Source organism: Urocitellus parryii, chromosome 2 (genome assembly GCF_045843805.1).
Source record: "Urocitellus parryii isolate mUroPar1 chromosome 2, mUroPar1.hap1, whole genome shotgun sequence".
Taxonomy (NCBI): Eukaryota; Metazoa; Chordata; class Mammalia; order Rodentia; family Sciuridae; genus Urocitellus; species Urocitellus parryii.
In genome coordinates, this window is record NC_135532.1 from 171828066 (window position 1) to 171855844 (window position 27779).

The 27779-nt window shown below is 45.2% G+C and overlaps 1 protein-coding gene across 1 annotated transcript in view; it reads left to right on the plus strand.

Moving 5' to 3' along the window:
- Nucleotides 1-27779, plus strand: part of Kalrn (kalirin RhoGEF kinase) — a 440727-nt gene that overhangs the window by 288469 nt on the left and 124479 nt on the right. The window contains exon 32 of the mRNA XM_077795355.1: nucleotides 16428-16674. Coding sequence (XP_077651481.1) covers nucleotides 16428-16674 — 247 coding nt within the window. The remainder of the gene's footprint in view (nucleotides 1-16427; nucleotides 16675-27779) is intronic.

The window sequence follows — 27779 nt, forward strand, 5'->3', positions numbered from 1 at the left end:
TGCTTCCAGAGTGATCCCAGGGGCAATTCCCAGGTTTTCTATAATTTCCCCAAGGGCCACCCATTTCTGTCTTTTCCTAAGGATATAAATCTCCTCTCCACCTAAATGTTGCCATCAGGAACATGCAGCTGGAGCTGGGTGCTCCCCAGGGCCGGAGGCTTCCATCCCCAGGTCCTCATTCACTTCCTTGAAATTCTGTCCAGGACATGCTTCAAGTTAAACTGGCCTTTCTAACTCCTACACTCCTAAGTGGAGGAGCTAGAAACATTATAACACAGGAAAAATTATAACATTTTAAAAAATGTTTCAAGCAGTTTTTCTCTACTTTCTCTGAAACTGTCTCCTACACTCTATCCATATCTAGTATGATTGGTTTGCATTAAAGGAGAATAAAATTCCCCTCTGTCCCCAGTTCCTGGAGAATCTACATTGTCAATTTAGCACTTTGCCATGATTTTAAATCTTACAACTGGCCCACACATTCTAATTTGGACCTCTAGTTTAAATTTCTTTCGTAATATCTAGCCCCATCTCCTGCAACTTTGGAAGAAAAATTTGAAGGAAGACAAAACTGTCCAATCCTTCTGAACTCTCACTGCTCAGCACTACTGAATTATTCAGCAGAACATAGGGTCAGGATGGTGTAGAAGGGAGTTCCCCAGCCAGGCATGGTGACACACACCTGTAATTCCAGGTATTGGAAAGCTGAGGTGGGAGGATTACAAGTTCAAGGCCAGCCTCAGAAACTTAGCAAGACCCTGTCTCAAATTAAAATATTATAAGAGGGCTGGGGATGTGGCTCAGTGGTAGAGCACCCCTGGGTTCAATTCCCAGTATTTCTTTCTCTCTCTCTCTCTCTCTCTCTCTCTCTCTCTCTCTCTCTCTCACACACACACACACACACACACACACACACACATATACACACACACATGAAAGAAAAGGGAAAGAAGAAAAAACGATTCTATGTAGCCTCAGTGACTCACTCACTCACCAAATAGTAACACCAGCAGCCATTCACATGTATCAAGTGTTCACGTGCATTATAACCTTTAATTGAAATAGCAACCCTATGAACTTGGTCCTTGTCCCAATATTTTGGACAAGGAGTCAAAGCCTAGCGAGAGACTGCATACTCTGATGTTTCCAAGGTATCATCAACAGCCAGTGGTAGGAGTTGGATTCAAACTCAAGGTTGCTGAGTTCAAAACCCAGGCTCTCCAGCACCAGGCTATCTTCAATGAGCTCCCAGCTTTCCCAGTTCTCTCAGCCACCCCTGCCTCATAACCACCAACTGAAACATGGTTTGTGGAATAGAAATATTGACATACATTTGATAGGAGGAAAAAACCCAAGAAGTCAAGAATTGTGTAGAGATACTAAGACCCCCTCATTTCTTAGGAAATGCTGTGGCATGGTACATGTGCTCACAGTCCTTTTGACTGACGTAAGACTCAGAGCTCTAGAATGCCCCATTGCTGAAGGAAGCAGTGCCACAGAAGAGGACACACATGCACAAGTCATCTACTTTTTTTTTTCAGTAGTGGGAATTGAATCCAGGGTCTCACACAGGCTTGGCAAATACTCTACATCCCCAGCTAAAATCTAAAATATGGAATTTGTCCTTCTCATACTTAATTGTTAAAATCTACAGGATGGACTGTAGATGTTCCAGGAGAGGGAAATCTCCTGTAGAGACCTCTGTCAAGGAATAGAGATGTGGGTACTTGACCTCAACAGGTGTAAAAACTATTTGAATTGTAATGTCATCTATCCACAAGTTCAGAGGCCGAAATGATAGGACACATTTGGGACAGCATCCAGAGACCAGGCAGAGGAAAAATATGGACAAGTGTAAGAAGTTGAGTGGGGAGTATCCTGAAGAGCCTGGAATACCAGGATGAGGCTGGTAGGGCTTGAAGGGGCAGACGTGGCAGAGTTATCAAAATTCTGAAATGAGAGTGTTCTGATGAGGGTGGAGAGTGACTGAAAAGGAGACACCTTCAGAGAAGCAGGTGGGAGATGAGGGCCTGGGTTAGCATGGGGGGCTGTCCAAAAGGCAAGGGAAAGATTTTAAATAATTTGGCAGTGCTGAGCAACAGATCCCATATAAGGGATAGAGAAATGAATCTCAAATGACAACATTTTGCCCTGGTTTCTGGTTTCTCATTTTCAAAATGAGGAAATCCTTTCAGGAAAACATATGAGCACCTATGATACACCACTTACTCTATGCAGCGGTGTGTCTTGTGTTCCCACATAGCCTGCAGGTCTCTGACCTGGACAGCATCAATCTCTATGGAGCCAGCTTGCTGTTAAGCAACTCACAATTCCTTAGATAAATCCTAGCCACTGCTTCCCTCTAGTGGCCAAACTGTGCCTTTGCACTTCTTGTCCCTAGAGAGCAGGTTTGAATAGAAAAGATAAGAAATTAAGATGGAGCTGAATCATAAACCACACAGGCAGTCAAGGAAGCAGTAGCAAATGGTGCCCAGAGGGCATGTCTTTACAGAGGTAACCAGGCAGGGCAGGGTCAGGAGAGAAGTAGTGATAAGAAAGCATGATGTCATGAGCCAGACATGGCACGGGGCAGCAATCAGTCCAGGGCAAAAGCAAAAGCAACCAACAGCAGCAGATAAAAGCAGAAAATCTCATCAGGACTTACCTAGTAAGTGGGTTAGGCGAACAAATACAAGCATGGGGCCATAGATAAAGGCCATCTTCACCAGAGGATAGGATCAAGGATAAAGGGAAATCCTAACACTAATTCAGGGAGGGCAAAAACTAGACACCGTTTAAGGGAGACACTGGGAGCCCTTGCATGTGTTGCTGTCTCTGCTAGTGGCTGCTGGGCACCTGTCTCCTTTCAACCACAGGACTGGAGATGGCCTGATGGGGATGAGGCTGAGCAGATCTGCTGGCACAGGAAAGAGGTGGGTGCTCCTGTTTCCCTCTGGCTCATAGCTAAGCAGGAGTAAAGATTTTATCACCTATCGCAGGCAAGAGAGAGCCCAGAAGCCGGTAACACAAACAGTTTTGAGGAGACAGGACAGCTGGATCCTCTGGCCCAGTGGGTGAGGCAAATAACTTTCTGAGAGATGCCATTCCTTCTCTCTGGGCCAGCACCTCCTGTTCTCACACTCAGCACACTTGCCAGATGCATGTTTCCCAAAAGACTGGAAGTGTGGGCAGGGTGGGATATCACCATGTGGGCCTGCCTGCCCTGTGCCCATGGCAGGGACAGTGGCTGACTGTGAAGGAGGGAGTAGGCCCATGGATGAGGGAACTGGATTCTCAAGACTTGAAGACCTGTCTCTGCAGTTTGCCTTTGTATGATCCCCAGCAAATCACTCACCTCTTGGGGCCTCAGTTTCCTCATCTATAAAATTAGATAATGACAACCTTCTGGAATCCTGGAGGATCAAATAACATCTGTGAGAGTTCATAAACCATAAAGGGCTATACAAGTTAATGACTCTTACTCTGAAGTTGAGAAATCAACAGATGTCCAGCCCAGGTGGCAGTAACTAGAGGTGTTTGCTTTCTGAAGCAAAGCCACTTAAAGTAGCTGCTCCTCCCGAGCATGACTTTGCAAAAGCCTTACTGAGACTGGTTCTTTCTCACGTCCTCAGTTGCACACCCCTGAACTGGCCTGTGCTTTCTTCCCAGCTCTGGTGCTGGCAGTGCTCGGATTACCTAACAATTAGACTGACTGGGGTTTCCTGATCAGCCCTGAAGGCGCTTGGACACTTTCCAGGGATCTCTTTGCCAAGTTCCTATGTGGATTGTATACCTTGACCTCTACCCTGACTGCAGTGTGAATGTGTTGTCCACCCTGATTTGGCAGTCAGTTCCAAGAATTCTCTTCCTAGCCTGAGTCCATTCTGTTGTTTCTGTAGAAAGCCTGATGGAAGAAGAGAAGGAGGTCACATCCTTGGTCCTACAAAAGGAAATTGTAGCATAAATCACACCAAAACCTTTTAACCTAAGGATTAGGAATGTGATTGCTTTTAATTTTTTTTGTCCAGTCTGCCAATTCTTCTATATCATTGATAGCACTTTGGAAATGCATGTCTGTTCCTTGGAAACAAGGTATTATGGCAAAAAAACATCTTCAGTCACGTGCCAGGTCAGGATGACTAGAGAAACACTAGTGATGCTTGAAGGGCACGTTACATGTCTGGGTTTCCCTGTTAATTTGTGCAGTCCTCACAATGACTCTGTCTGGTAGGAATCAATACCATACCTATTTTACCGATAAGAAAATGAGCCAAAGAGAAGCTAATTAACTTGTTCAAGGTTACATAGATAGTAACAATGGAGACAGACTCAAACCTAAGCCATCTGGCTCCAGATCCAGTAACTCACAAAATAGAAAATGGTGACCCACATCTGAATAATTGAGGTTTGATAACATTTTGCACTTTGGAAAAATAATTGTCTCTGCTCTTTGGCCTGGTTCCCTCTGAAGCTAAACTATCCGGTGTTGTACAATCCACACATGGACAGTTCCAAGGAATGCCGGGAGGCCATTTAGAGGAGCCCGAAACATCTCATCTTTCTCTCTGTAACCTGAGGTTTTCCCAGCCACCTCTCTTCCCTCTTCTGCAGGTCAGCTGAGGTTTTCAGAGATATTCCCATAGGCTCTTTGTCTTCTTTCCTAAGTCCTGGGGAGTGCCTTCCTGCTCAGTCTTGGGAGAGCTCAAGGCAGGTGGGAGAGGCCTCCCTCTCAGCAGGACAGATACCTCTACCAGTGTTTCAGAGGCCCAAGTTCATTGCCCTGTCCTTGATCCTGCCTCATTCTCATATTCTCTCTCTCTCTCTCCCTCTCTCTCTCTCTCTCCTGAATGAACACATGGAAGCATGCACTTTAGGTTTGCAGGTGACACACAGCTAGAAGGAATCACCATTGTGATAGATGAGACAACAAGAACCCTGTGCCTTAGCTAGAAAATTTAATTGAACAATGATCAATAAAAGATTCTATGAGTTAAAAGCCTCAGTAGCCCAAGGACAGAAAGGAGAGGAGCTGGCTTGAGGAGCCCCTGTAAATGAGAGTGTGGAATTCAGTGGGGTTTTCAGTGCTCAGCAGAAGCTCACCGCGCTACTTGACTACACATCTCCCAGGCCACTGTGAGAGAAGCATAGTGTTCAGACAGGGAAGTGAGTGCCCGCTGGGCCTGCTCTGGGCCATCCAGTTCCGTTCTAGGTGTCCCCATTAGGAGGATAGTAATATGTGTATCCAGAAAAATAGAAAAACATGATGGTGATAATGGAAATTGCTCCTTTGAGAGCCAATTCAAGGAATATTTTGGAAAAGGGAGAACTTAAGGAATTTGTTTCTAGCATGCACATGTGTGAAGCTCTGGGGAAGAAGGAATGATCTCTCCTCCAGGATCCTTAGTGGAGGGCACACTAAGAACAGTGGATGGAAATTCCAAACACAGAAACATTCTTAATATTACAGCTCTCCAGCAGGAAGGGACAGCTTCATAAAGCAGAGACTTAGATATTTTGGAAAGAGCCCTGTGTGGAGTAGGAAGGTAGGTTAGAAACTCACAAAGACCCAGGACAGCTTCTGGGTTTCTGTTGTCTGTGATCTTTGCTGCTCTCCCAGCTTTGTGTCCTCTGCAGCTGTGTCCAGCAAGATCTGGAAAGCCCTCTGTCCACACAGTCACTGGTCCATACACCAGAGAGCACAGTGATCTCCATGACAACATGGAACGTCACTCAGTCCATGCAGAAATACCATAGATGTTAGCATGGACGTTCTCTTAGCCTGATAGTCATTAACCTGGAAAGTTTGCAGAAAAGTGTTCTGAGCCTAGATTTTAAAAACCTGAGTCTGGTCCTTGCTGCACTACCAACTAGCTTAGGGTCCTTAGTTTTTCCACTAACAAGTTAAGAGTGTTGGATAATCTTCAATTTACTAAATTACTAATTCACTAATTCATTCGATAAATATTTATTACATACTGCCTTCCAAACACAGTCTTCCTTAGATAAGCCTGCTCCTCTTTGGAGTTTCATTTTTTCCATCTGTAAAGCCAAGGGGATTGGATTATGTGAACTTCTAGTAGGCCATGAATGTGCCATGAATCCAATACCATCATCTCAATCCACATTCATTGTTTTGGCTAAAGTTTTCATGCAAGGTTCAGATGAATGCTTTGCTAAAATCAAAAACTATTTTGGTGAGGCATTTCTTCAACCTATTAATTTCTATTTTTAAAATGAAAGGATCAATTTTAATTGGTATCTATCAAATATATGTTGTATTAAGAGAAGAAAAGAGAACAAAAAGGGAAAATTGAGAAGATAACACATATTAGTCCTAATAGTTAATGCTTATTGAATGCTTTTGAGGCTTTTGAGACTTTGAAGGTCTGAAAATGACTTTTATGTATTCTCACTCTCAACTGGTAATTTGTCTGAGTGTAGAACCCCAGGTGGGAAATAATTCTCACCAAGAATTTAGAAAGAATTGCTTCACTTCCTTTATGTCCTAATGTTGGTATTGAAGCCTGCAGTCATTGATTCTTGATTTATTGGTTTTTTAAAATGATCTTTTCTTTCTCTCTCTCTCTCTCTCTCTCTCTCTCTCTCTCTCTCTCTCTCTCAGCTTTTAGAATGTTCTTTTTCTAAAAGTATGTGCTAATACCGTGCTTTAGAATGGGTCTTTTAAAATTCATTATACCATCCACTTAGAGCATCATATCCATTTAGCAATTCTTGCCCTTCAATTCTGGGAATTTTTCCTGACAAGTTATTCCTCTCCATTCTGTCTGTCAGGAACTTGTTAGATCGATTCTCTAATTTTCTTCTATTTTCTCTCTTATTTCCTCTCTTGGTGTTCTTGTTCTAGCTTCTGACCATTTTCTTTGACATTATCTATGAAATGTTCCATGTCAAGCTTAATATCCTTAATTTCTAAGAGCTTTTTCTCATTCCATCATTTTTCCCTCTCTGTAGCAGCGTGTTGTTTTTTCACGGGTGTAGTATCTCCTCTCAACTCTCTAAGGAGGGGATAGTACAGTATTGTTGAACTTTTACTGTCCTACTTGCATTTGGCTTCCTCTGAGTTCCCAGACCTTCTCGCTGACCTATTTTGAACTGTTAGAGAGGCTTCTCTGAAAAGTCTGGTGCTCTGCAGCTGAAGGTTCTCCAGCTGTGTAAGGCATGAAGGCTGCCTGGCTCTTCCTCCTACGGGGGCGGGGGGGGGGGCTCATTGGCTGGAAGCCTCACTGCATGCCGTGTGACCAGGAGGGCACCGGAGGGTTGGGTGGGGAGCAACCTCCAAATGTCAGTATCTGAGTATCTATCTGCACATCTTTTCCAAGGAGTAATTGCCAAATGTGCCTAAGGTATTTATATGTGGCTGCTGGTGTTCTGGGACCTGTGAGACAACGGGGTGGCAGCCATCTCCCCATTCCATATGTAGGCCTTCATTGAATTTCAGTGTTTCAGGACAGAGTGCACAGGATTGAGGAGGGGTCTTGGTGTCTTCTCAGACTCCCAATCCATCTTCTGATTTTATCCCCAAATAGAAACCCATCCTCAGTGTCACCTGCGCCTGTGGGAAGGCTGTGCAGAGCTCTCTGGCAGGAACCTGCATCTCGTCTTCTCCATTCTACCAGTTTAGATATGGCTCTTGCATCTACTTTCCATCATTTAAAACAAAAAGTTTTTGTTTGTTTGTTTTACTTCTCTTATCCACTGGAGGTAACACCCCTTTTGTCATTTCTGTCAGGTTTCGGGGTTAGTGAAGGTACAGCCCAATACTAAAAAGGCGAGATATTTTTTTGTTTTGAAAAGAACAAACTAACTGGTAGGAATGGGTGGGCCAGAGAGACCGCTCCACCATTGTAGCCAGACTGCTCCATTACATGTGAGGTAATAATTCATGGAACAGGTTCATGCGTGCACTCAGCAGGAATTTATTGATCATCTGCTGCATGTCAGGCATTGCTCTAGGCTCAGGAGATACAAGAGCAAGATAGGGACTGTTCCTGCTGTCTTGGATCTTACAGTCAGATGTGGGATATGAGCAACAAATGACAAATAAACCAGACAGCATGTTAATGATAAGTGCTCAAGAAAATTAAATAGGGCTGTGTGTTGGTGAATGAAGAAACCACTCCACTCTGGAGTACTAAAACCATCCCTAAAGTCCTGTTGCCTCATCTTAGGAATGAGGAAATACAGGTATGGAAAAGGAAGGGATTGGCCCAGTGTCACATGTGGGGAACCTTGCACTTGACCAAAGCCTCCCAATTCCCATTCCCAATCCCCACTCCGAATCCCTCCCACTATTAATTACTGTGCAATTCACGAGGCCTTATGAGACCACAGTGCTCCTTAAAGCACCATGGGAAGCAACTAAACCAAATGGCTCCTCAGGTGCAGTAAGCAGCAACCGCCCCAGCTCCAGTGAAGAAGGATAAAACACATTAGCAAGCTTTAGATTCAGTCTTCCAGCTTGCAAAGTGAAGAGGTCCCAAAGCTCCACAGTATTCCTAAATTTGCTTCAAAGTTATAATCAACTGAAGATGAAACACAACACTAAACTCTTGCCAAGGGACCTAATTCCTGGAGAGTCCAGACATCTGACTTTCCCAATATTGCAGGGACATGGGTTTAGTAAGGGAGAGATTTTGCATTTACCACAATGAGGTCTCATCAACAATGTGGACTTTCCCAAATCTTCCATACTGTCCTAGGAAAAATTAGGAACTATCCATCCACTACCCCTTTAGACTCAGTCTTCCAGCATGCAAACTGAAGTATTATGTCCTCTTGGAATAGTTGCATTTTTTCCCACTATATTTGTCAATTCGTTTTTGAGGTTGTTATTGTTGATGTTATTGTTACTTTCATTATAAAATAACACTTAGGTTTAGAAACATTGGGCAGTACTAGAAATAAGAAAGCAAAGTGGGGCTGGGCACAGTGGCGGACTCCTGTAATTCCAGCCACTTGGGAGGCTGAGGCAGGAGGATCCCAAGTTCAAAGCCAGCCTCAGCAACTTAGTGAGACCCTATCTAAAAATAAAAGGGGCTGGGGATGTGGTCTATGGTTAAGCACCCCTGGGTTCAATCCCTGGTACTGGGAACAAAAAGAGAGAGTGAGAGAAAGAGAGGAAGGAAGGAAGGAAGGAAGGAAGGAAGGAAGGAAGGAAGGAAGGAAGGGAGGGAGGGAGGGAGGGAGGGAGGGAGGAAGGGGGGAGGGAGGGAGGGAGGGAGGGAGGGAGGGAGGAAGGAAGGAAGGAAGGAAGGAAGGAAGGGAGGGAGGGAGGAAGGGAGGGAGGGAGGGAGGGAGGGAGGGAGGGAGGGAGGGAGGAAGGGGGGAGGGAGGGAGGAGGGAAATTACCCAGAATCTACTACCCAACAAAAACAGGGTTAACATTTTGATGAATTTCCTTCCTGTTTATTTTGAATAGGGTTGTTAAGTGTTGATGTTCTTCACAGAGTTATACACGCAATAATACATCCTGTTCTTTTTAACTTTCTATGTGATAGGCAGTTTTGAAGCTATTACAAAGCTGCATGAACATCTAGTGGCTACCTAATTTATCATTCAATTAGTGGATGTGTCATAATGACTAACCCTTCCCTTCTTGTTGGGTTTTTATATTTTAGTTTTAAGGGGCTTTCATGTTATTGTTGCAAAGTTTTCCCTCCTTAAAAAATTGCTATTATAAACATCTTCACATTTACAGACGTGTAAAGGCAGCCACATGTCACTCATTTTTGTGTACTTGGAAGGGAATCATGTAATATTCTGCTTTGAGGCATTTTGTGGAAGGGACGTTACCTAATTCAATGAAACCACCCTCTGAGGGTAGAAGCCAGACAGTAGCAGCAGGTGCAGGGAGTGGAGGGGAGGAGGACAGTCTTTCCACAGGAGCTGACAGGACTCCTCAGTGCCCTTGAAGCCATGCCAGATAGACATGCTCCAAGTACACATTATGCTAGGGCCCCTCTGGCCTCCAGCGTGCCATAAATATATAGATGTTAGTTCGTGTGAACTCTGCCTGGCATCGGCTGCGATCTGTGGAGGAGTCAGGTGGAGGTAGTGAGCAGGCAGGCCGCCAGCCAGCAGAGGAGGCGGAGGCCTGATTTATCTGATGGGCAGCTTGAGCCTCCGCTCTGTCATATCAGATCCAAGCTCTTGGCAGAGCAATGTCAGGAACGGATGTGCGTGGTTGTCAGCAGGCTCGGGTGGCAGATATTGTGGGCAGTTACCAGGCTCCTGGGAAAGAGGGGTTTCTTCACTTGGAAGCTCCCTGGCAAGTAATGTGAATGAGGAGTCACGAGCAGATCCTCATTTTTCATAAAAGCATCTTGGGTCCCCACCATTTCCTTGTCAATTTTAGCAAATAAAAAAAAAACATGTCCTGGCTTGGGGGGGGGCCTTTAAAAATGTCCAAGTCACCTCCCCTAGACAGCCTTAAGGCAAGTCTTCTAGTTGCCCTGGGTTAAAAAGAGATTATTAAAAAGGAAAGATGTGATTCATTTATTTAATAGTGTATATGTATATATACAGTTGTCCTAGTCTGCTCCCAGGCAGCATCAAAATCAATTTCTTTTTATTTCATCTCTACTCCTTTCTTCCCAAATTTAAATAATAATTAATACTTCCAGAACTTATTTAAATGAGCGTTTAGAGAACTAATGCTGCTAACGGCACTGTCCAGGGTGCTTTATAATTATCATCTTATTTAATATTCATAACAACCTCTGAAGTCAGTACTGATATTGTCCTCATTCTACAGATGAGGAAACTGAGATAAAGAGGTGAAGCTACTTGCCCTGGGCACACAGATGGTGAAGAGAACCAGAGTCCATGTCCCTAACCCCTAGGCTGGATGCTTACTTAGCTCTCCATCCATTCAACACTACCCTACTCCAGATTCTAAGACCAAACTTATTCCTATCCCCAGGGAAATGCTGGGATTTGAGCTGATAGCACGGAATGTCAGCATGAAGTCAAGTGTGTGTTTCTAGTTCTTCTCTGACTTCATACAGCACTTCTAAAATGTTCTCTCATTCTCTACACTCTCTGAGTCCCTGTCTGGATCCCCTTCCTGGGAGTGACAGGAAAGCTGCTCAGCTTTCTTTTTTCCCCACTTCTTTCCAGTGCTGGGGATAAAACCCAGGTCCTCATGATAACCAGGCAAGCTGTGCTTCCAGCTATTCAGGAAGATTACAAGTTCGAGTTTGGCCCTGGACACTTAGTGAGATCTTCAGCAATTTAGTAAGACCCTGTCTCAAAAATAAAATAAAAGGGCTGGGGATGTAGCTCAGTGGTGGAGTGCTTGCTGAGTATATGTGAGGTCCTAGGCTCAATCTCTAATACCTAGGAGAAGGAGAAGGAGGAGAAGAAAATGTAGCATCCATAACAGATGGTAAAAATATATACCACCTGAGGGCAGGGTATGATAGGGCTTCCTGGGGACCAGGGAGTCATAGCTACCTTCATGAAGGAACAAAAAAAAAGGAAAAAGAAAAGAAAAAAGGCAACCCACTGGTGATCTTAAATTAGAAACTTACTAATTTAAGAGAAGAAAACCAGAAATTTTACTTCAAAGTGGATAGAAAGGGTCTTCTCAGGAGCACTTCTTCTCTCTTGAGAATATTTGAAGGAAGATGAGAGTCTGAGTGCTGGCTTGTTTTTTTTGTTTTGTTTTTTTTGGATTAGTATAACAGCTCATTGAGGAGTGGGGACAGTATGCAAGTTGCCCGTGTGTAAAATCTACCTGGGAAGATAGATTTTACACAGGTGAAATCTACAAGTCACAGAGGAAGGTCGCACCCCATGCAATATTTATGGGCAGACAACTACAGACAGCCAGAGAAAGAGCATGTAGCTAAAGCATGCAAAGAGGGGGTCAGAGGCTCTTTGAAATGATGAACTTGCTAAGGAAAAAATGGGTGGGGGAGGAAAGGAAAGACACATCAGGGAAGTGAGGAGGCTGTGTGTACTCTGGACTATGTGGATGTCCAAGGAATTGACAATTTAAAATAACTGTTGGTGTGTAAGTCAGGATGTGGGGAGAGGTAGAGCAGGTTGGGACCAGGGGGCCTTGCAGGCTGGTCTGGGAAGGGTTCTACCCCAGGAGGGATTAAGTGATCAAAAGACAAACCCATCAGGGAAGTCCGGAGAAGCAAGGGCTTCACAGCTCCTGTCTGTGCGCCAGTGGTTAATACGTCAAGAGGGGAAAACCCGCCAGAGGTGAGCTGTACATTGCATCAGGCCCTGTGGGTAACTTTGGAAGGAATGCTCTGCCAAGAAGAAAAGTCAGGAAACACAAAGGGGCCTATTCTCTGAATAGGAAATATTGGAACATGAACCAAATGTGAGGAACCTTCTGCGGGCCTAAAAGGGAGAATTAGAAAACAAATATGCCAAGAACTAGAGAATAAAAATCTAAGCACTTGCCAAGGAAAAGCCTTAAAGTAATGGTTAAGAGGCTGTGGGGAAGAGAAGAATTAGGACCAGAGGTGCCATTGGCACTGTTTTCAACAACATCAACATAACATTGATTCAAACTCCTGGGACCAGAGACTGCTGGACACGAAGGGGAGCTTTCAGAATGTGCCGTCGCCATGGACTGGGGACTAAGGTGGCGAGGGGGAGGCCCGGAGGAGTGGACAGGCATTCACTAGTCCTTTTGAAACGCATGAAAGAAGCAAAGAAAATAACGTCCATAGGGTTGTGGAAAGGGCAACTTGCTGAAAGACACGGAAGACCAGGGCCATCAGGAAGAAAAAATGAAAATGAGCAATTCTAAGAAATGATGGCTGAGTGTGTGTGAGGAATTGGGTCTTACTGGTTAATGAGGGGTTTGCTCCGTGTAATTAACTTTCATTAGGTGTGAGTTCACAATGAAGGAGAAGACCTAAAACACAAAACACAGATAAATCACATTTAAGGACTGCTAGTGAAAGTCTCATAAGTGTGCCAAGAGCATTTGACCTCCCTACTCTTGACCTCTACCCTGCTAGTCAGCCTCTTGAAACTTTCCCATAGGATTCCAGTCCTGGATTCCTGAGCAAGGCTTTTCAAGTGTGAGCCCAGGATCCCCTGGGCACCCTAAAGCCTCCTTATTACTCTGGGCAGAAGATGAGGAGGGTCTGTTTCAGGGCCAGCCCAGCCTGACACCATCTCACCATTTCTCATACCCTGACCCTTGGCTGCCCCTCTGGAATTCCCTTTGCACCATGGGGTGGAGACCTGCCTTAGTAAATCTTTTTGACCAAGCCAAAAGGTGAAGTGAGCTGCACCAGGACATTTATCCTGTACTTTAACCATAATTATTTTCTTGGCTGGCTTTAAAGCTTGCACATGGTTAACTATCAGGTTTGTGCTCCAAAGAAATTGGCCACTGATCCTCTATCCACTCCCTCCTGCATCTTAGAGGTCTGGGCAATTTATAAGAGGTAAACACCACCATCTAGTGGTGCTTCTCTGCAGGTACTGGATCTTGAATTGTAGACACAAAGCTTCTCCTATTCCCTCCCCTACAAGTTCCATCCCTCTCCTCTCAGCCTGCCCATGGGGCTTGTTGCAACTTACTCTAGGGTTCATAGGCCTATGAACTCTAGGGTTCATATCCTATCTAGATAATGCACTGGGCAGTTTGAAACCAGAGCCTCAGGTACCCTCTGCTCTGCTCAGCAATATGCTGAAAGGGCTATACCCATTCCTGGCTGCAACCAGGTTGCCCTGAAAAGCATGTGTATGCTGGTCAGGTATGCCCAGCCTCAGGAAAGAATGAGAACTACCTGGTATTGACACAGAGGAAAAGCTCTAAGAGGGTGTTGAAGCTCAGCAATAGAAACCCTTCAGGTAGCCCGGCACATGCTCATGTCTGTAATCCCAGCAGCTGGGGAGGCTGAAGCAGGAGAATCAAGAGTTCAAAGCCAGCCTCAGCAACTTGACAAGGCCCTAAGCAAATTAGCAAGACCCTGTCTCAAAATGAAAAATAAAAACGGCTGGGGATGTAGTTCAGTGGTTAAGCACCCCTAGGTTCAATCTCTGGTACCAAAAAAAAAAATAATAATAAAAAAGAAACCCTTCAGGTTGGAAGGGACTTTCCTGGTCATCTAGGCCAGTGTTCTATAAGTACATTAGTAGGAGATGGAATCTATTTAGTGGGGTGTCATCAGTGACTGAGAAAAACAATGAAATAGACTATCAGGGTGAAACTTATGTTTCGGTGAAATGTATGTTCACATGTGGTGTATACCATCAAAATAATACAATGTGTTTCTTAGAGAGGTTGCAATCCAGAGAGTTGAAGAGACATGCTGTAGGCCACACCAAGGACCAGGAGCTTAGGCCACTGCCTCCCACCCACTCCATCAAACACACCCCAAAATAAGGACGGACCTCGCTTAATGTTGTGTGGTTTAAGGAGCATGGGATTCATGGTCAAGTCTGGCAGGGTAACTGTGGGAAAACCATCTAGCCAGTGTTTCCCAATGTCCTGGAGAACCCCTTTCCAGAATCACAGCAAATGTTCTTATTAAAACTAGACCTCCCTGGGCCCTAACTCTGGCCTGTTGCATCATAATCTGAAGTTGGGGCTGACACAAGGGAGGAGTAGCTAGGAAATCTGCATTTTATAATTCCCAAGGCAATTTGTATATAACTCCCCTGATCTGGATATTTCTGAATTGATATCTACTGCCATGTGGGATGGCAATGATCACATTATCTGGTTGGGGCAGGGACTTTACTAACTGTAAAGCTCTCTACAGATATGAGCTATTACCATCCCATAATAACCTGCACTGAAAGATGTCTTGGGGAAGACGGGACTAGGAGAGCCATGGTGCCGGACAGTGGGGGCTGTGCATTTATGTAATAGGACCAGGGAAGTTAAATGGAGTGAAGGAGCCAACAGCCTGTTTTCCTCTTCTTCTGTGTCTTCCGGCTTCCACCTTCTGTCATACAGATTCCCTTCCTGATCCATCCTGGTGGCAGTACCATGCCCGCCCATGAGATGTGTTCAGCACAGATGTCCTGCTCTGTGGCTGGTGGGGCTGCATACTGCCAGCCGTCTCATGTGTATGCTGGTCAGGTATGCCCAGCCTCATTTTAACCTTTTCAGGCCCACTGTGACAATCAAGTCCCTTTAGTGGAAATTTCTCACAATCCCTGAATGCTGAGCTTTTGCTCATTGTGGAGCCGCTGATGCCCTGCTCACTGTGATGTTCCCTGGGCCTACCACTTGGCAGATCTTCCTCTCCCAGAGTGCATGTGAACTGCTAACCCAACACATCAGGACTCATTAGCATGGCTGCTGGTGCAGATGGTTTCACCCTGAAGGCTTTAATCAGAGGTGCACAGGATAAAGTCCCTGGAGATGATCTGGTGTGGACTTTCCCTTTGCACCACTGTTTAGGGATAAACCTTAGAGAATAAGAGGCCAGAAAACTGGGTCTCAGCCTCCTCATTCCTTCCCTTCCCGTGACTGTACTCTAAGTGCAGCAGCTCTTAGTACTTAAGACTCTAAGTACTTAGTACTCTAAGCAGGCGCCCTGTGCTTGGTTCTATGAGCTACATTGATAACCAAATGGGTTCTCAGGAGATGGAGGCCAGAGGGAAGGGGTGGTCACACCACCAAGGGAAAAGTGAGCAGTCTCAGTGCCTAGCTAGTAGGGTTTGTTCCTGCCTTCAGGGTTGCTGCACCTGTTATTGGCGCTGTCCCAGGATCAGTGCACATGCAGGCCTAGGGAAGGCTGAGCCCAGTACCAGGGAAGGCATAGGTTCCTAAATGAGATCTGCCCCTCCTCTTCCCTGCCCCACAGTGACCAAGTTGATGGCCCGTTCTCTTTTGGGCACCAGAAGCCCCTATTCTAGTCTAATGCCTCCAGTGAGGGGTGGGAATGGGGGATGTCACAGGGGTAAGAAGGAAGGGAACTCAACTCTTCTGTTATTCCCACTAGAATAGAGAGTGAGTTAGAAACCCATGCAGCACAGTTACAATCTGAGGGGTGGCAGTGGGGACAGGAGAGGGGCATGGGGTGGACCCCTTGAAAAGAGGAAAGGGATATACAGGAAAGGGTTGGAAGCACAATTGGCTGGAAATTTGGCAAGGGAGTCATGGAAAGAACACTAAGGAAGCAAGAAAGACTTAGAATGAAGCCCTGGTTCCTGGCAGGCTCCAGACTGGCTACAGCTGGAACTTATGAATGACCGATGACACACTGCTAATCGCCTTTTCTCCCCCCCTGTTTTCTCTCCTGTTCCCAATTCTTTTTTTTTTTCTATCTTCTGCCTTTTCTTCACCCTGAATCCCATCTTTCCCCTTCTCATTCCTCCCATTCCTCCTTCCTCCGCTCTCAACCACCTTCTCCCACATTTTCTCCTCCGTCCCCCACACCCTCACTTCTCACCTATCACCACCATCACTGAAGCTCTCTGGCGGGTGTGAGCTGACCGTGGTCCTCCAGGACTTCAGCGCAGGCCACAGCAGCGAGCTGACCATCCAGGTGGGACAGACGGTGGAGCTGTTGGAGCGGCCCAGCGAGAGGCCCGGCTGGTGTCTGGTCCGCACCACAGAACGGAGTCCCCCTCAGGAGGGCCTGGTCCCCAGCAGCGCCCTATGCATCTCCCATTCCCGAAGCAGCGTGGAGATGGACTGCTTCTTCCCATTGGTGAAAGGTAGGGAGAACCGAGGGGGAGGGTAGCACGGACCATGAAGAGCACTAGGGAACTGACCTGTCTTGTGAACTTACTTTGTGTGGGAGCTGGTAATGGAGGGAGTGGGTTGGGAGCTTGAAGAGAAAGAGCTACTGGTGGCTCTATGACTTTGGGAAAGTTGTGTAACCTTCTGAATTCATCTTATCTTCAAGAGCAAGGTTGAAGTAGGTGGCTCCACGATCTCTCCCAGCTTTCCCACTGTATCACAGGGCATTTAGGAATACCCTCTTCTACCTGACTTCCTCCCTCTCTCCGCTAGATGGCAGTGGCAGGCTGTCCCGTTCTCCCTTCCAGCCTCCTTGGTGTTTTCCACCAGAATAAAATTGCAAACTAAAATAAAACCTCCTCCCTAATTCCCAACACACTCCTGAGACCCTCCCCTAGTTCAGCCACCATCTGCTTTCTCCCTGTCCTCTGGAGCCAAAGGAAGGACTGTCAGGAAGTTGTCAGGAGTTTGTAATTGCAGATGCTTATCCTCAGTCCTTTGAAGTAGGCTATTAGAGAACGTCTCATACCTGGGAAGAGGAAAATCAGGAAACTCAGGAATTCAGTTCCATCTGGATTCCAGCCAGGAGAAAGTGGGACTCACAGAGGGCAGATTGTTGTGGGGGAGAAATGAAGTATTCAATAAATAACATGACACTGCCTAGCACTTAATGCACATTAGCTGACATAAGTTGTTATATCATTTGTCATAGATTATTTACCAGAATAACTACAAACTCCTGCAAGTTGAGAGACCCCATCTACAGACTCAAAACCAAGGACAAAGAGGCTTGGAAAGGCTAAGTTCCCATAGATCCCCAGGTGTGAGTTGTTTTTATTGAGAGTACTTTGGAACTTCCTGACCTAGCCTATCCTCCCTATCCTGGGGCTAGGTATGATGTGCATCCCCTCCCCGCTGGCCCCACTACCTGTAGGGACAGTAGCTGTGACCCAGAGATGGGTAGTGGAGGCATTTAGGGTAAGAAATCTGCAGAGATGAGGTCCTCTCTACTACTGGATAGGTTAAGAGGATGATTAACTAAATATGGGAGCTGAGGATATGGGATGGAAATGAGAGGCAAGAGAGAAAGAAGAAAAGCAGGCTGACATAGAATTTTCCAGCTAGCTCAACCAGTCAGCAGGTCTTCCTAAAGGCACTACCAGTGCCTGTCTCCATGCTGTTGGCTCTTATTCTTTGCAAGTTGGTTCCTCCCTCCCCAAGCACAGACTGATTAGACTGGGCCTTCAGGGGCAACCTGTGAGCTCTCACTATCAATTTACCCATGTAGGCTCAGAATGAGGAGTGCCTTCCTCAGGGCCAAAATCTCTATTCTGCATGGAACATCCTTTGTGCCCTTAATAAGACCTTGTTTGAAAGTAGATGAGACTCCATCAGCTGTTCCTGCTTGTATTCCAGCTGGCTGCCTACGGACAAACTGGCCTTTTCTTCCCTGTGGTGACTGTCTCCATTGGACCCTCTATCTTTGAAGTGATGCAGAATGCAGGGTTCTTCTGGAGGTTGTGGGATTAGGGTTCTTCTGGGGTCATAGAGGTCAGAATCAATTTCTTTCTCAATCCCTAGGAGGAATTGGTCCCGTCAGCCTCACAATGAGTGCCAAGTCAGCACTCCATGTCTGTCACACGGGCTGTGCAAAGCAGGGGACATCTGGGATATGCTGAGTGCTATGTGAGTTCTCAGGCCAGAAGTGGTGCTAGCATAAAAATGTTAGCACCAGGGAGGGAACTTGGAGAAGCACTGGATGGGAGTCCTCACCCCTGACTGCATAATAGATTCACAGAGGAGCTTTCCAACTGTCACCCTAAGGCCACACCTAGAACAACTAGACTCAGAATCACCAGGGTGAGGACGGGGGTGGGGGAGGAGGCAGGTTTTCTTTGTTTTTGTTTTTGTTTTTTAATGCTCTGTAGGTGAAGGTACACTATGGGTTTTGACCACTGCACTAGCTCAATCTCTTCCAAGGAGACTTCAGGGCACAGGAAGGCAATAAGCCAAAGGAAGTATTGGTGCCAGAGCAGCAGCAGACCAGGACTTGACCTCCTCGCCCACTCTCAATGCCCACTCCACTCACTGGGCTTCGTGGTAGCTACAGTAGGGCTGCAGGGTTCATTCCCTCCTGCACCTTCTCTGGGGCAGTGGTGGATTGTTTCCTCCTGGTACATCTGCAGCATGACTCACGCTGGGGTTGGTGAGAAAGAGCAATGCTAGGTGGCAAAGTTGGGGTGGGACCTGCCCTTCTTCCTATTACTTTCCTGCCAGCCTGACATCTCAGGGCTTCTCTGTGGAGTTGGGATCTAGCCATTCCTTTTCATGATCCCCTCTCACTTTCTCAGCAGCTAGTGGTGGTGGGCAGCACCTCCCAAGCGACCAAAGACTTTGTAGAGGTTTTCAATTCCAGATGCCTCTTAGATCCACCTGCAGGAGTTTTTTTAAAACACATCTCACCCCAGAACAACTCAGAGTCTGGGCATCAGTGTTTCTTAACATTCTTGTTGATTCTGATATTCTGTAAGGGTTGAGAACCACTGCTTTATGGGTTCAGCACCCCTACCTGTCAGACTTAAGAGCTACTTAAAGATGTGCAGGAAGGGTTAAGGCCTAATATTTAGATTATATAAAGAACTCCTGTAACTCAACAACAAAAAATACAAACAACTGGATTCTAAAATGAGCCAAGGACTTGAATAGACATTTCTCCAAAGAAGATATATAAATGGCTGATAAGCACATAAAAAGATGCTCAGTATCACTAGTCACTAGGGAAATGCAAATCAAAACCTCCCTGAGATATCACTTCACACCCATTAGGATGGCTATTATTTACTTCACACAACACACACACACACACACACACACACATACACTACACACACAGAGGGAGAGAGAGAGGGAGGGAGGGAGGGAGGGAATAACAAGTGTTGGAAAGGATATGGAGAAATTGAAACATTTGTGCATTGACAGTGAGGCTGTAAAATGGTACATCTGCCATGGAAAACAGTGTGAGGTCCTCAAAAAATCAAAAATAGAATTATTATATGGTCCAACAAACCCACTTCTGGGTATATATCCAAAAAATTTGAAAGTAGGCACACAAACTGATATCTCTACACCCATTTTCATAGCAGCATTATTCATCATTCACAATAGCTGTAAGGCAGAAGCAACTGAAGTGTCCACGGACAAATGAATAGAGAAGCAAAGTATGGTGTATATTTACTACAATATTATTGAGCCTTAGAAAGGAAGGAATATTTGACACAGACTATGACACAGACAAACCTTGAGGATATTGTGCTAAGTGAAATAAACCAGTCACAAAAAGACACAAAATACAAAGTATTGTTCCACTTATATAAGATACCTTGAATAGTCAACTTTACAGAGGCAGGAAGTGGAATGGTGGTTGCCAAGGGCTGGGAGGAGAGAATAGAGAGTTATTGTTTCGTGGGTACAGAGTTTCAGTTTTGCTAGATGAAAAATGATCCGGAGAGGGATGGTGTTAATGATTGCACAACAAAGTAAATGTACTTAACGCCACAGAACTGCACACTTAAAAATGGTAAAAATAGTAAAAAGGAAAAGAAAAAGTTGGTTCCAAATCCCTCTACCCCAGACTCCAAACACCAGTCTGGTTGAATAGGACATCTATGGGTCTTTTCTTTTCCTGTACACTTTATTCCTGGCTTGGGCTGGGCATCTGGGAATTGTAAAGAAATGCCTCTTTGCTTAGTGAAAACCAGGTCAGAGCTTTCACGGTGAGCCCTAGAAGCAGTTGCTCCTTAACAGAGGAACAGTGGCATGACATCATGGGGTCATACTCAGGCTTGGGCTCTCCTGATGATTTCTGCTGTAATTGCCTCTCTGGCCAGAGGAAAGTTCACTCAGGCTGTAGAAGGCAGTTTAGAACAGTGGAGAAAGCTTGGGGGTGAAGAGCCGGTCTGTGATTATTCAACTTAGATTAAGTTTGTAGTCAATTTACCAAAAGATCTAGCATTTATTGAATCTTATTATGGACCGGATTCTGAGCTGATGCTTTAATACTAATAAATCAGTTGTCCTCATTGTACAAACAAGGACATAGTCTTAGAGAGATTAGGTGACTTGCTCAAATCACGTAGCTTACATGTGGTGCGCCTAGATTTGAACGCAGTCTATCTATTCCCATTCTCACTTTTTGACATGTTCTATGTCCTCCCAAGTCTGAAGGCTTCCAGACAAGTCATTTAGTTTATCCTCCATCTCACAAGGTTCCCCTGCATTAACCAGTCTGGCTGGATGAGAATTTGAAGAACACTAACCCCATTACAAATACCACACACCACTGTCTCCCTCTCCCTCTCACCTCTGGCCCCCATGTGCTTCTCTCTTGGAGTAGGAGCAGCAATCAGAGACAGATCCTGTCCTGTATGTGCTCGGCTCCATAATAAGATCCTGTTGTCTGTAGCTGAAGCAAAACGACTCTGTACAGCACTCTGGATAGCAGCTGAGCTTGGTCCAGCTCTGATAAGAACCAGCCAAGCCCTGGAGCTGGTCCAGCCTGTCCAGGAGTTTCTGCAGGATGGGAGCTTCCTGCACATTATGCTGCCTGGAGCCCAAATGCCTGAAAGTTCAGGCCCCTTGCCTTTCTTGTCCCTCTGCTATCAAATCCAGGGAATAAAGCCTCCTCTGCCTCTCAGGAGAGCCCTCCAAAATCTTTTCTGTCACATTCTTTTTAGTGTGATTCTGCGTAAGAAACAACAAATCTCAGGTTTTTAGTTGACTCCATGATGCCTGTGCGACACCATAAGAAGCTAAAAATCGAAGATTCCCCAAATAATTCCTTTCAGGTATGAATGAACTTGCTACAAACTATAGCTGGCTGGTCCAAAAATCCCTCTTTATTTGTGCAGGCTTGTGTCTGTAATTGAGCAGATGTAGCCACTTTGAACTCACTTCTTCACAGAAACAAAATTATACATGGGAGTATGATAAATGAGGGTAAGAACAGGTTTCTACACTAGCCTACACACTCCTATCTCATAATAACATTGCTGAATTCTTGTATGTTTGTGATAAAAAATAGTGGTGAGGCATTTTGAAGAAATGTATTTAAAGATACATGAAGACATGTTGGCAGACCGTCTAAAAGGAGCTCATAACTCCTTTCTGTCTCCTAACTTTCTGTCACCCTCATTTTTCAGGGTGACAGAAAGTTAAAATTGAAATTTTCTCTTTTTATAATGGAATATAAGTGATTCTTGATTACATTTAATTTCAATTCAGATAATTTGGGCTTTGGGCTCTTAGACTCCTAGAATCAAAGAATAACTGAGGGCTGGGGTTTTGGCTCAATGGTAGAGCGCTTGCCTAGCAAGTGTGGGGCACTGGGTTCAATCCTCAGCACCACATAAAAATAAATAAATAAAATGAAGTTATATTTTTTTAAAAAGTACCTGAAAAATGTTTAGGTTCACACTTTCCCTTAGTACAGCTAATCCCTCCTATAGTGTCCCTGATAGAGAGCCAGCCAGCATGACTTGAGCACTCCCAGGGACCTGGAACAAATTATTACTAGAAGAAGCCCATTGAATTTTAGTGCATTTTTGATGCTAGAAAATTCCTCATAGTTTAGTACTGAACTCAGGACATGTCCTGCTCATCCCTCCTATATTCTCCCCTCCCAGACCCCTAATTCACCGTCTCATCCCCCCTCCCCTTATAATCTTTTTTTTTTAATTTATTTTTTATTTGCAGTTGCACACAATACCTTTATTTATTTATTTTTATGTGGTGCTGAGGATCGAACCCAGGGCCTTACACATGCTAGGGGAGCGTTCTACCACTGAGCTATAGCCCCAGCCCCGCTTCTAATCTTTATCTGTAACAAAGTAATATAATTTGCTCTTAAAATGTTAGATACTTCTTTTCCTGAGGTATAAGCACCTAGCAATTTCTCCATAAATCTTTTAATTAGTTTTTAGAATAGAACAAAGAACATTAATTAAATTCAACACTCCCAACTTATTTAAAATGATTATTTGGCTGTGTGCATTCATAGTTCTTTTAAACTTCCTTGATTTAGAAATTTCCACAGTCTATCCTCACCCTTATGGGGATGGGACACCCCCAGTCTCTCACTCAGACTCCTAACCTGGTGTCCTCTCTGGGCACAAGGCTTAGAGGTGAATACCTTCTACTCAGAGACACTCTACGTACTGATTAGCTTTTTCTCATTATTCTTGACAGTCATTCATATTGTTATTTGTTCTAAAATAGCATTTTTATTCTTTAATCCATGTCTTCTTGAATTACCTCTTGGACCTCATCCCACTTCTAAAACTGTGTGGTTTGTTCTTTCCTCTATCACATCAGGTAAAATAACCATTGTTAATGTAAATTAGCCTAAGTATCCTGTATTTAATGCATTTAAAGTATAGCATAAATATCTTAATTGTGAGGTCCAATGTATTAGGTTGAACCACATGAAATTTCCATTTTTATAATAAAAAATGGTTGACTATCAGCAATCTCAAATGTTTCAGTCTAATAGGATCCAATCAGCCTGCCTTTTCCTTGGAAGGGTACTCATAAATCTTGGTAGAAACAAAGGAGGATCTGGTCCTCAAGTAGTCAGACAGGCCAAGAAGAAGACAGGATGAGGAGTGAGAAACCACTTGTTTCGAGTGAAAAGTCACTTCATCTTCTTGGTCTTAGTTTCCACACCTATGCGAAGGGAAGCTGATAAAACGACCATGTCACAGAGTAACTTGGAGGTGCAAAGGTGGCAATGTTAAGTAAAGGTACTTTTTAAACTGTAAGGTTGGTCTTACTGGCATGTGTACAGCCTGGTATCTTTAGAATTAAAAAAATCAATAAAAGTGACATGAGGCTTTACCATGGTACACAGCAGGCCATGGAAAGAAGACTCTTAGAGTCTTGGGGTAGAGTACCTGAGTCTGGGTCCCGACTCCACCACTGACTACCTAGCTCATGACCTTGGGCAACATGCTTAAAAATCTATAAAATAGCTAAATAGTGCTGACCTCCCAGCCCATATGCCATGCTCGTGGCAGTCAGTTAATGCTCGTTTCCTTGCCTGCCCTTGGTCCCAGTTTACCTGAATCTGAGTCTAGGCTGTCTCCAGCCTGAATCCCCTCCAGGGCTGAACAAGGGTCAAGGGTCTGTTTCTGGTTTCATGCATAAGGTTTTCAGAGACCCCAATATTGTCTCCAGTCTGCACTTCGTCTTCCCTCAGTTTCTTCTATTCCTGGTCGGTCTGCCCTGGACTCTTTCCCCAGTCGACCCATAGCCGGTCCATCTGGCTCCATGGTTTCCTGAGAACTGGTGTCTGTTTCCCTCTTCTAGCCCTTTTGCTTTCTATCCAGAGCTCTGAGATCATATCTGATAGATTTGAGCTAAAAATCCAAGTTTCCCCCCTGCTTGCCCCTCTGGCACTCTGACCTTCTTTGCTGGTTAATTCTGGTGATTGAAGGTAACATCCAGGCCATGCCCTCTTGGTGACGGTCGACCTGTGTGATGGAGGGCTTTGCTGAGACTGAGTGTCATGTGATGGTGTCACTCTTCAATTCAAAAAAAAGTAGAACAGAGGAAATTTTGTGAAAACTGTCTTTCTTATGTCCATTTTAACTGACTTGCCTCCACTTGCTTGTCTGTTGGGATGGGCCAAAAATGGCTTTATAATTATCGACCAAGGGGATGGGAACCCTCCCAGGACACGGTTTCAGGAAGAGGGAGACTCAAGTGCCTTCCAATTCACTTTTTTTTCTTTTCTCTTTTTCTTTTTTCTTTCTTTCTTTCTTTTTTTTCTAATAAGGCAGCAAGGACAGTTATAAATTGTGCCCTAGGCCTACCTTGCTGTGTGTTCTGGGTGAGACATCCTGCCTGTGGCTACCATCCATCTAATATTACTTAGGACATCAAAAAGTTTGGAATCAAGGCCTCAGGGAGGAACATATGAGCCCAGGCCACATCCTCCTCTTCACACATCTCAACCAGGCTGCCTCCAAGCAGAAATGAGCATCAGGAGGTCTCAGCCTGTCAAGAGAAAGAGGTGGTTTCTATGGCTCCTCCTGCAGAGATACTGTATTTTCCTCTTTGTAGTTGGCCTGCTGTGACTTAGTTTATGCTACATATCAATTTCAGCAGCTGTATGTACCTGCCTGCTGGTACCCACTGTAAATTTGGGAAATCTCCATGATGATGGTGTTTTGAATAGGATGATGTTTTGAATAGGATCCTTGTGAGCTGGGCATGGTGGCCCATGCCTGTAATCCCAGAGTCTCCGGAAGCTAAGGTAGGAGGATCATGAGTTTCAAGCCAGCTGCAGCAATTTAGCGAAGCCCTGAGCAACTTAGTGAGACCCTGTCTCTAAATAAAATATAAAAAGGGCTGGGGATGTGGCTCAGAGGTTAAATGCCCCTGGGTTTGATCCCTGGTACAAAAAAAAAAAATAGGATCCTTGTTCCTTGAAGCCTCACCTGCCAATGGGTGGAGCTCAAAGCAGCAGTGAGCACAGTAGGATTTAGTCCCACAGCAGAAAACCCCTTATGATGGTGCTTTCCCAGGGAAAGCTAGAGGTGGTCAGTACAGGTGAGGACACCCCAGACAGCAGAGTGTTCCTTTTCCCCTTGCTTAGAGCTAACTAAGCTGAAACTATCTTCCTCCTAAAGGAACACAGGAACCCAAGAATGATGTGAACTGACCTGGCTTTGGGAGAGAAAGAAGATGTGGCTGTGGTCTGGGTGGCCACCTTCTCTGCTCAGGGAAGTTCAGGGATGGGAGGGCCTCAGACCTTGAGGAGCAGCCCTTGTACACCCTGGCTTGAGGAGCTCTCAGCAATGAGATTCTGAGGCTTCTGAGCAGGACAGAGCAGTCAGGACCCTGCTCACTGCCTTCCTGTGTCACCTGCACTTTGAGAACAACTCCTAATTGAAATCTGTGTAGGCTTAAAACTGCAACCTTAACCCAGACATGCAAACATGAGTGGGAAGTGTTTCCATTTACAACTACTGACATGTATAGGACCAGCCCTCTGCCCCCTAAGCACTCACTGGGCAGCCTGCCCCTTTCTTCGACTTGCTGTTGAGGCTGGCCTGCATTACCTCATGTTCCCATCTTGGTCCCCAGCCACAGCAAGAAACTCTGATTCTGATATTGTATCCACTTACCTTCCTTGCCACATGGCCCCATAGGCCACAGGAAGTTGGTGCCTGCCTTTGTACACAGGTAGGCAAAGAGGCCATTACATTGCTGACCCCCAGCACAGGGAGAAGGCCCAAGCCAAAGACCCTCCTTAGCTCACATCCTTCCAGTGTGTCTGGTCTCTACCTCACACAGACAAAAGTCCTTCCTGTGGCTTCTGAGTGCTTCAAAGGCCTGACCTAGAACCTGTTCTGACTCTACCCCTATGTGTTAGATTCCTGAGGCTGCTGTAACAGACTTCTGTGAACCTAATCACTTCAAACAAAAGCATTATCCTGCAGTTCAGTGAGTTACAATCCCAGAACAAGTTTTAACAAGCTAAACTCAAGGTGATGTCCTCTGCCACAGGCAGAAACCATTTCCTGCCCTTTCTAGCTTCTAGAGGCTCCCAGCATTCCTTGGCTTGTGGTTCCTTCCCCCTTCTTCAAAGCCAACAGTGTTGCCTGTCCCTAGTAGTCGCATCTCTCTCAGACCTCAGCAGGGAAGTTCTCTGCTTTTAAGGGTGCTCCTGATTGCACTGTGCCCACATAGATAATCCTGAATATCCTCCCATCTTAAGGTCCTTCACTAAGTCACACCTGCAAAGTCCTTTCATGTAGAAGGTGTTGTATTGACAGGTTCTGAATATTAGGATGTAGACATCTCTTGGGGGCTCTTCTTCTGCCTACCTCATCCTAGCATCCTCCTGACCAGCCTGCCTAACCCCTGCAGAGTTCTTGTGTGAGGAACCAGGCTCAGTGTGTTCATTCCCTAAGACCTGTTGAGGAAACTGGCCTAAGCCTTAGCAGGAGGGCCTGAGGATGGGGACAGGGAGTAATGTCTTGATGCTAGAAGTTCCAACTGAGGACATCTTTAAAATCCCATTTCCTGTGAAGTCTTTGAGGACAGATGAGCTAAGCATCTCTCATTTGTTTGGAAGGTTAAAAATTCAGAAATAAGAGAACAGCATCTTCCACTGGAAATTTTCAATAAACTGAACGGCAAAATTTGCACCATTTAATGCACCATAACCTCTTCAATGGACCCAACGAAGCCACATGATGCTGTAATTGCTCCTTCTCCTGTGGGAGGGGAGGTGGCACTGACAGTTGGAATTAAAATGCCATCCCCTATGGTGGACACTGGACAACCGCAAGCCCACCTAAATTGAAACTCAGTCCAAGTGATAGACTGACACTTCTTACTGCTCTCCTTTGGGAACACTTTGACCTACTTACAAGTAAGTGTTTTTGGAAGTGGATAGAGCCTGGAGGGGGTTGTTTTTAGCAACTCTAGCTGCAGCCATCTTTCACTTTGATAAATAGCTCTCTCCTCCTGAGCTCAGGCCAGCAGTGAGGCTCAGCATGGATCTCTAGAACATGTCCTTACTACTAGCAGCTCTATCTCCCTATCTCCCAGAAGAACATGAACATTGGCCATGCTAGGGAGACACTGGGTCCTCGGTGTAATCCCACAATCTTCCCCAGTATTGCCTGGATGATCCCCCTACCTTGGGCCTGGTCCAGACTAGAAGACAATCAGCAATCCTTCCTTTCTGAACAAAAGGGGCTGTTTGATGGGATGAGCTGGGGCTTAACTCTCTTGAAGATAAGTGAGATAGCTAGAAAGAGGCAGGCAGGGGTCAGGTGCGCAGGTGCAGAGGAACACATTTATAGGCCTGTGGTTAAAATCATGTCAGATGGCCTAAATGATGGTTAACCAATGAGTCCAGGAGCTACCCACCAGATGGATGGTGGTACCCATGAGGCCAGCAATGGTGTAGTGGTTACTAAGCAGAGATAATTAGAGATAACTATGCATAATGGTGACAATCAGGCTTTTTCTATGGACATTACTATTAAAAAATACATATCACCTGGGA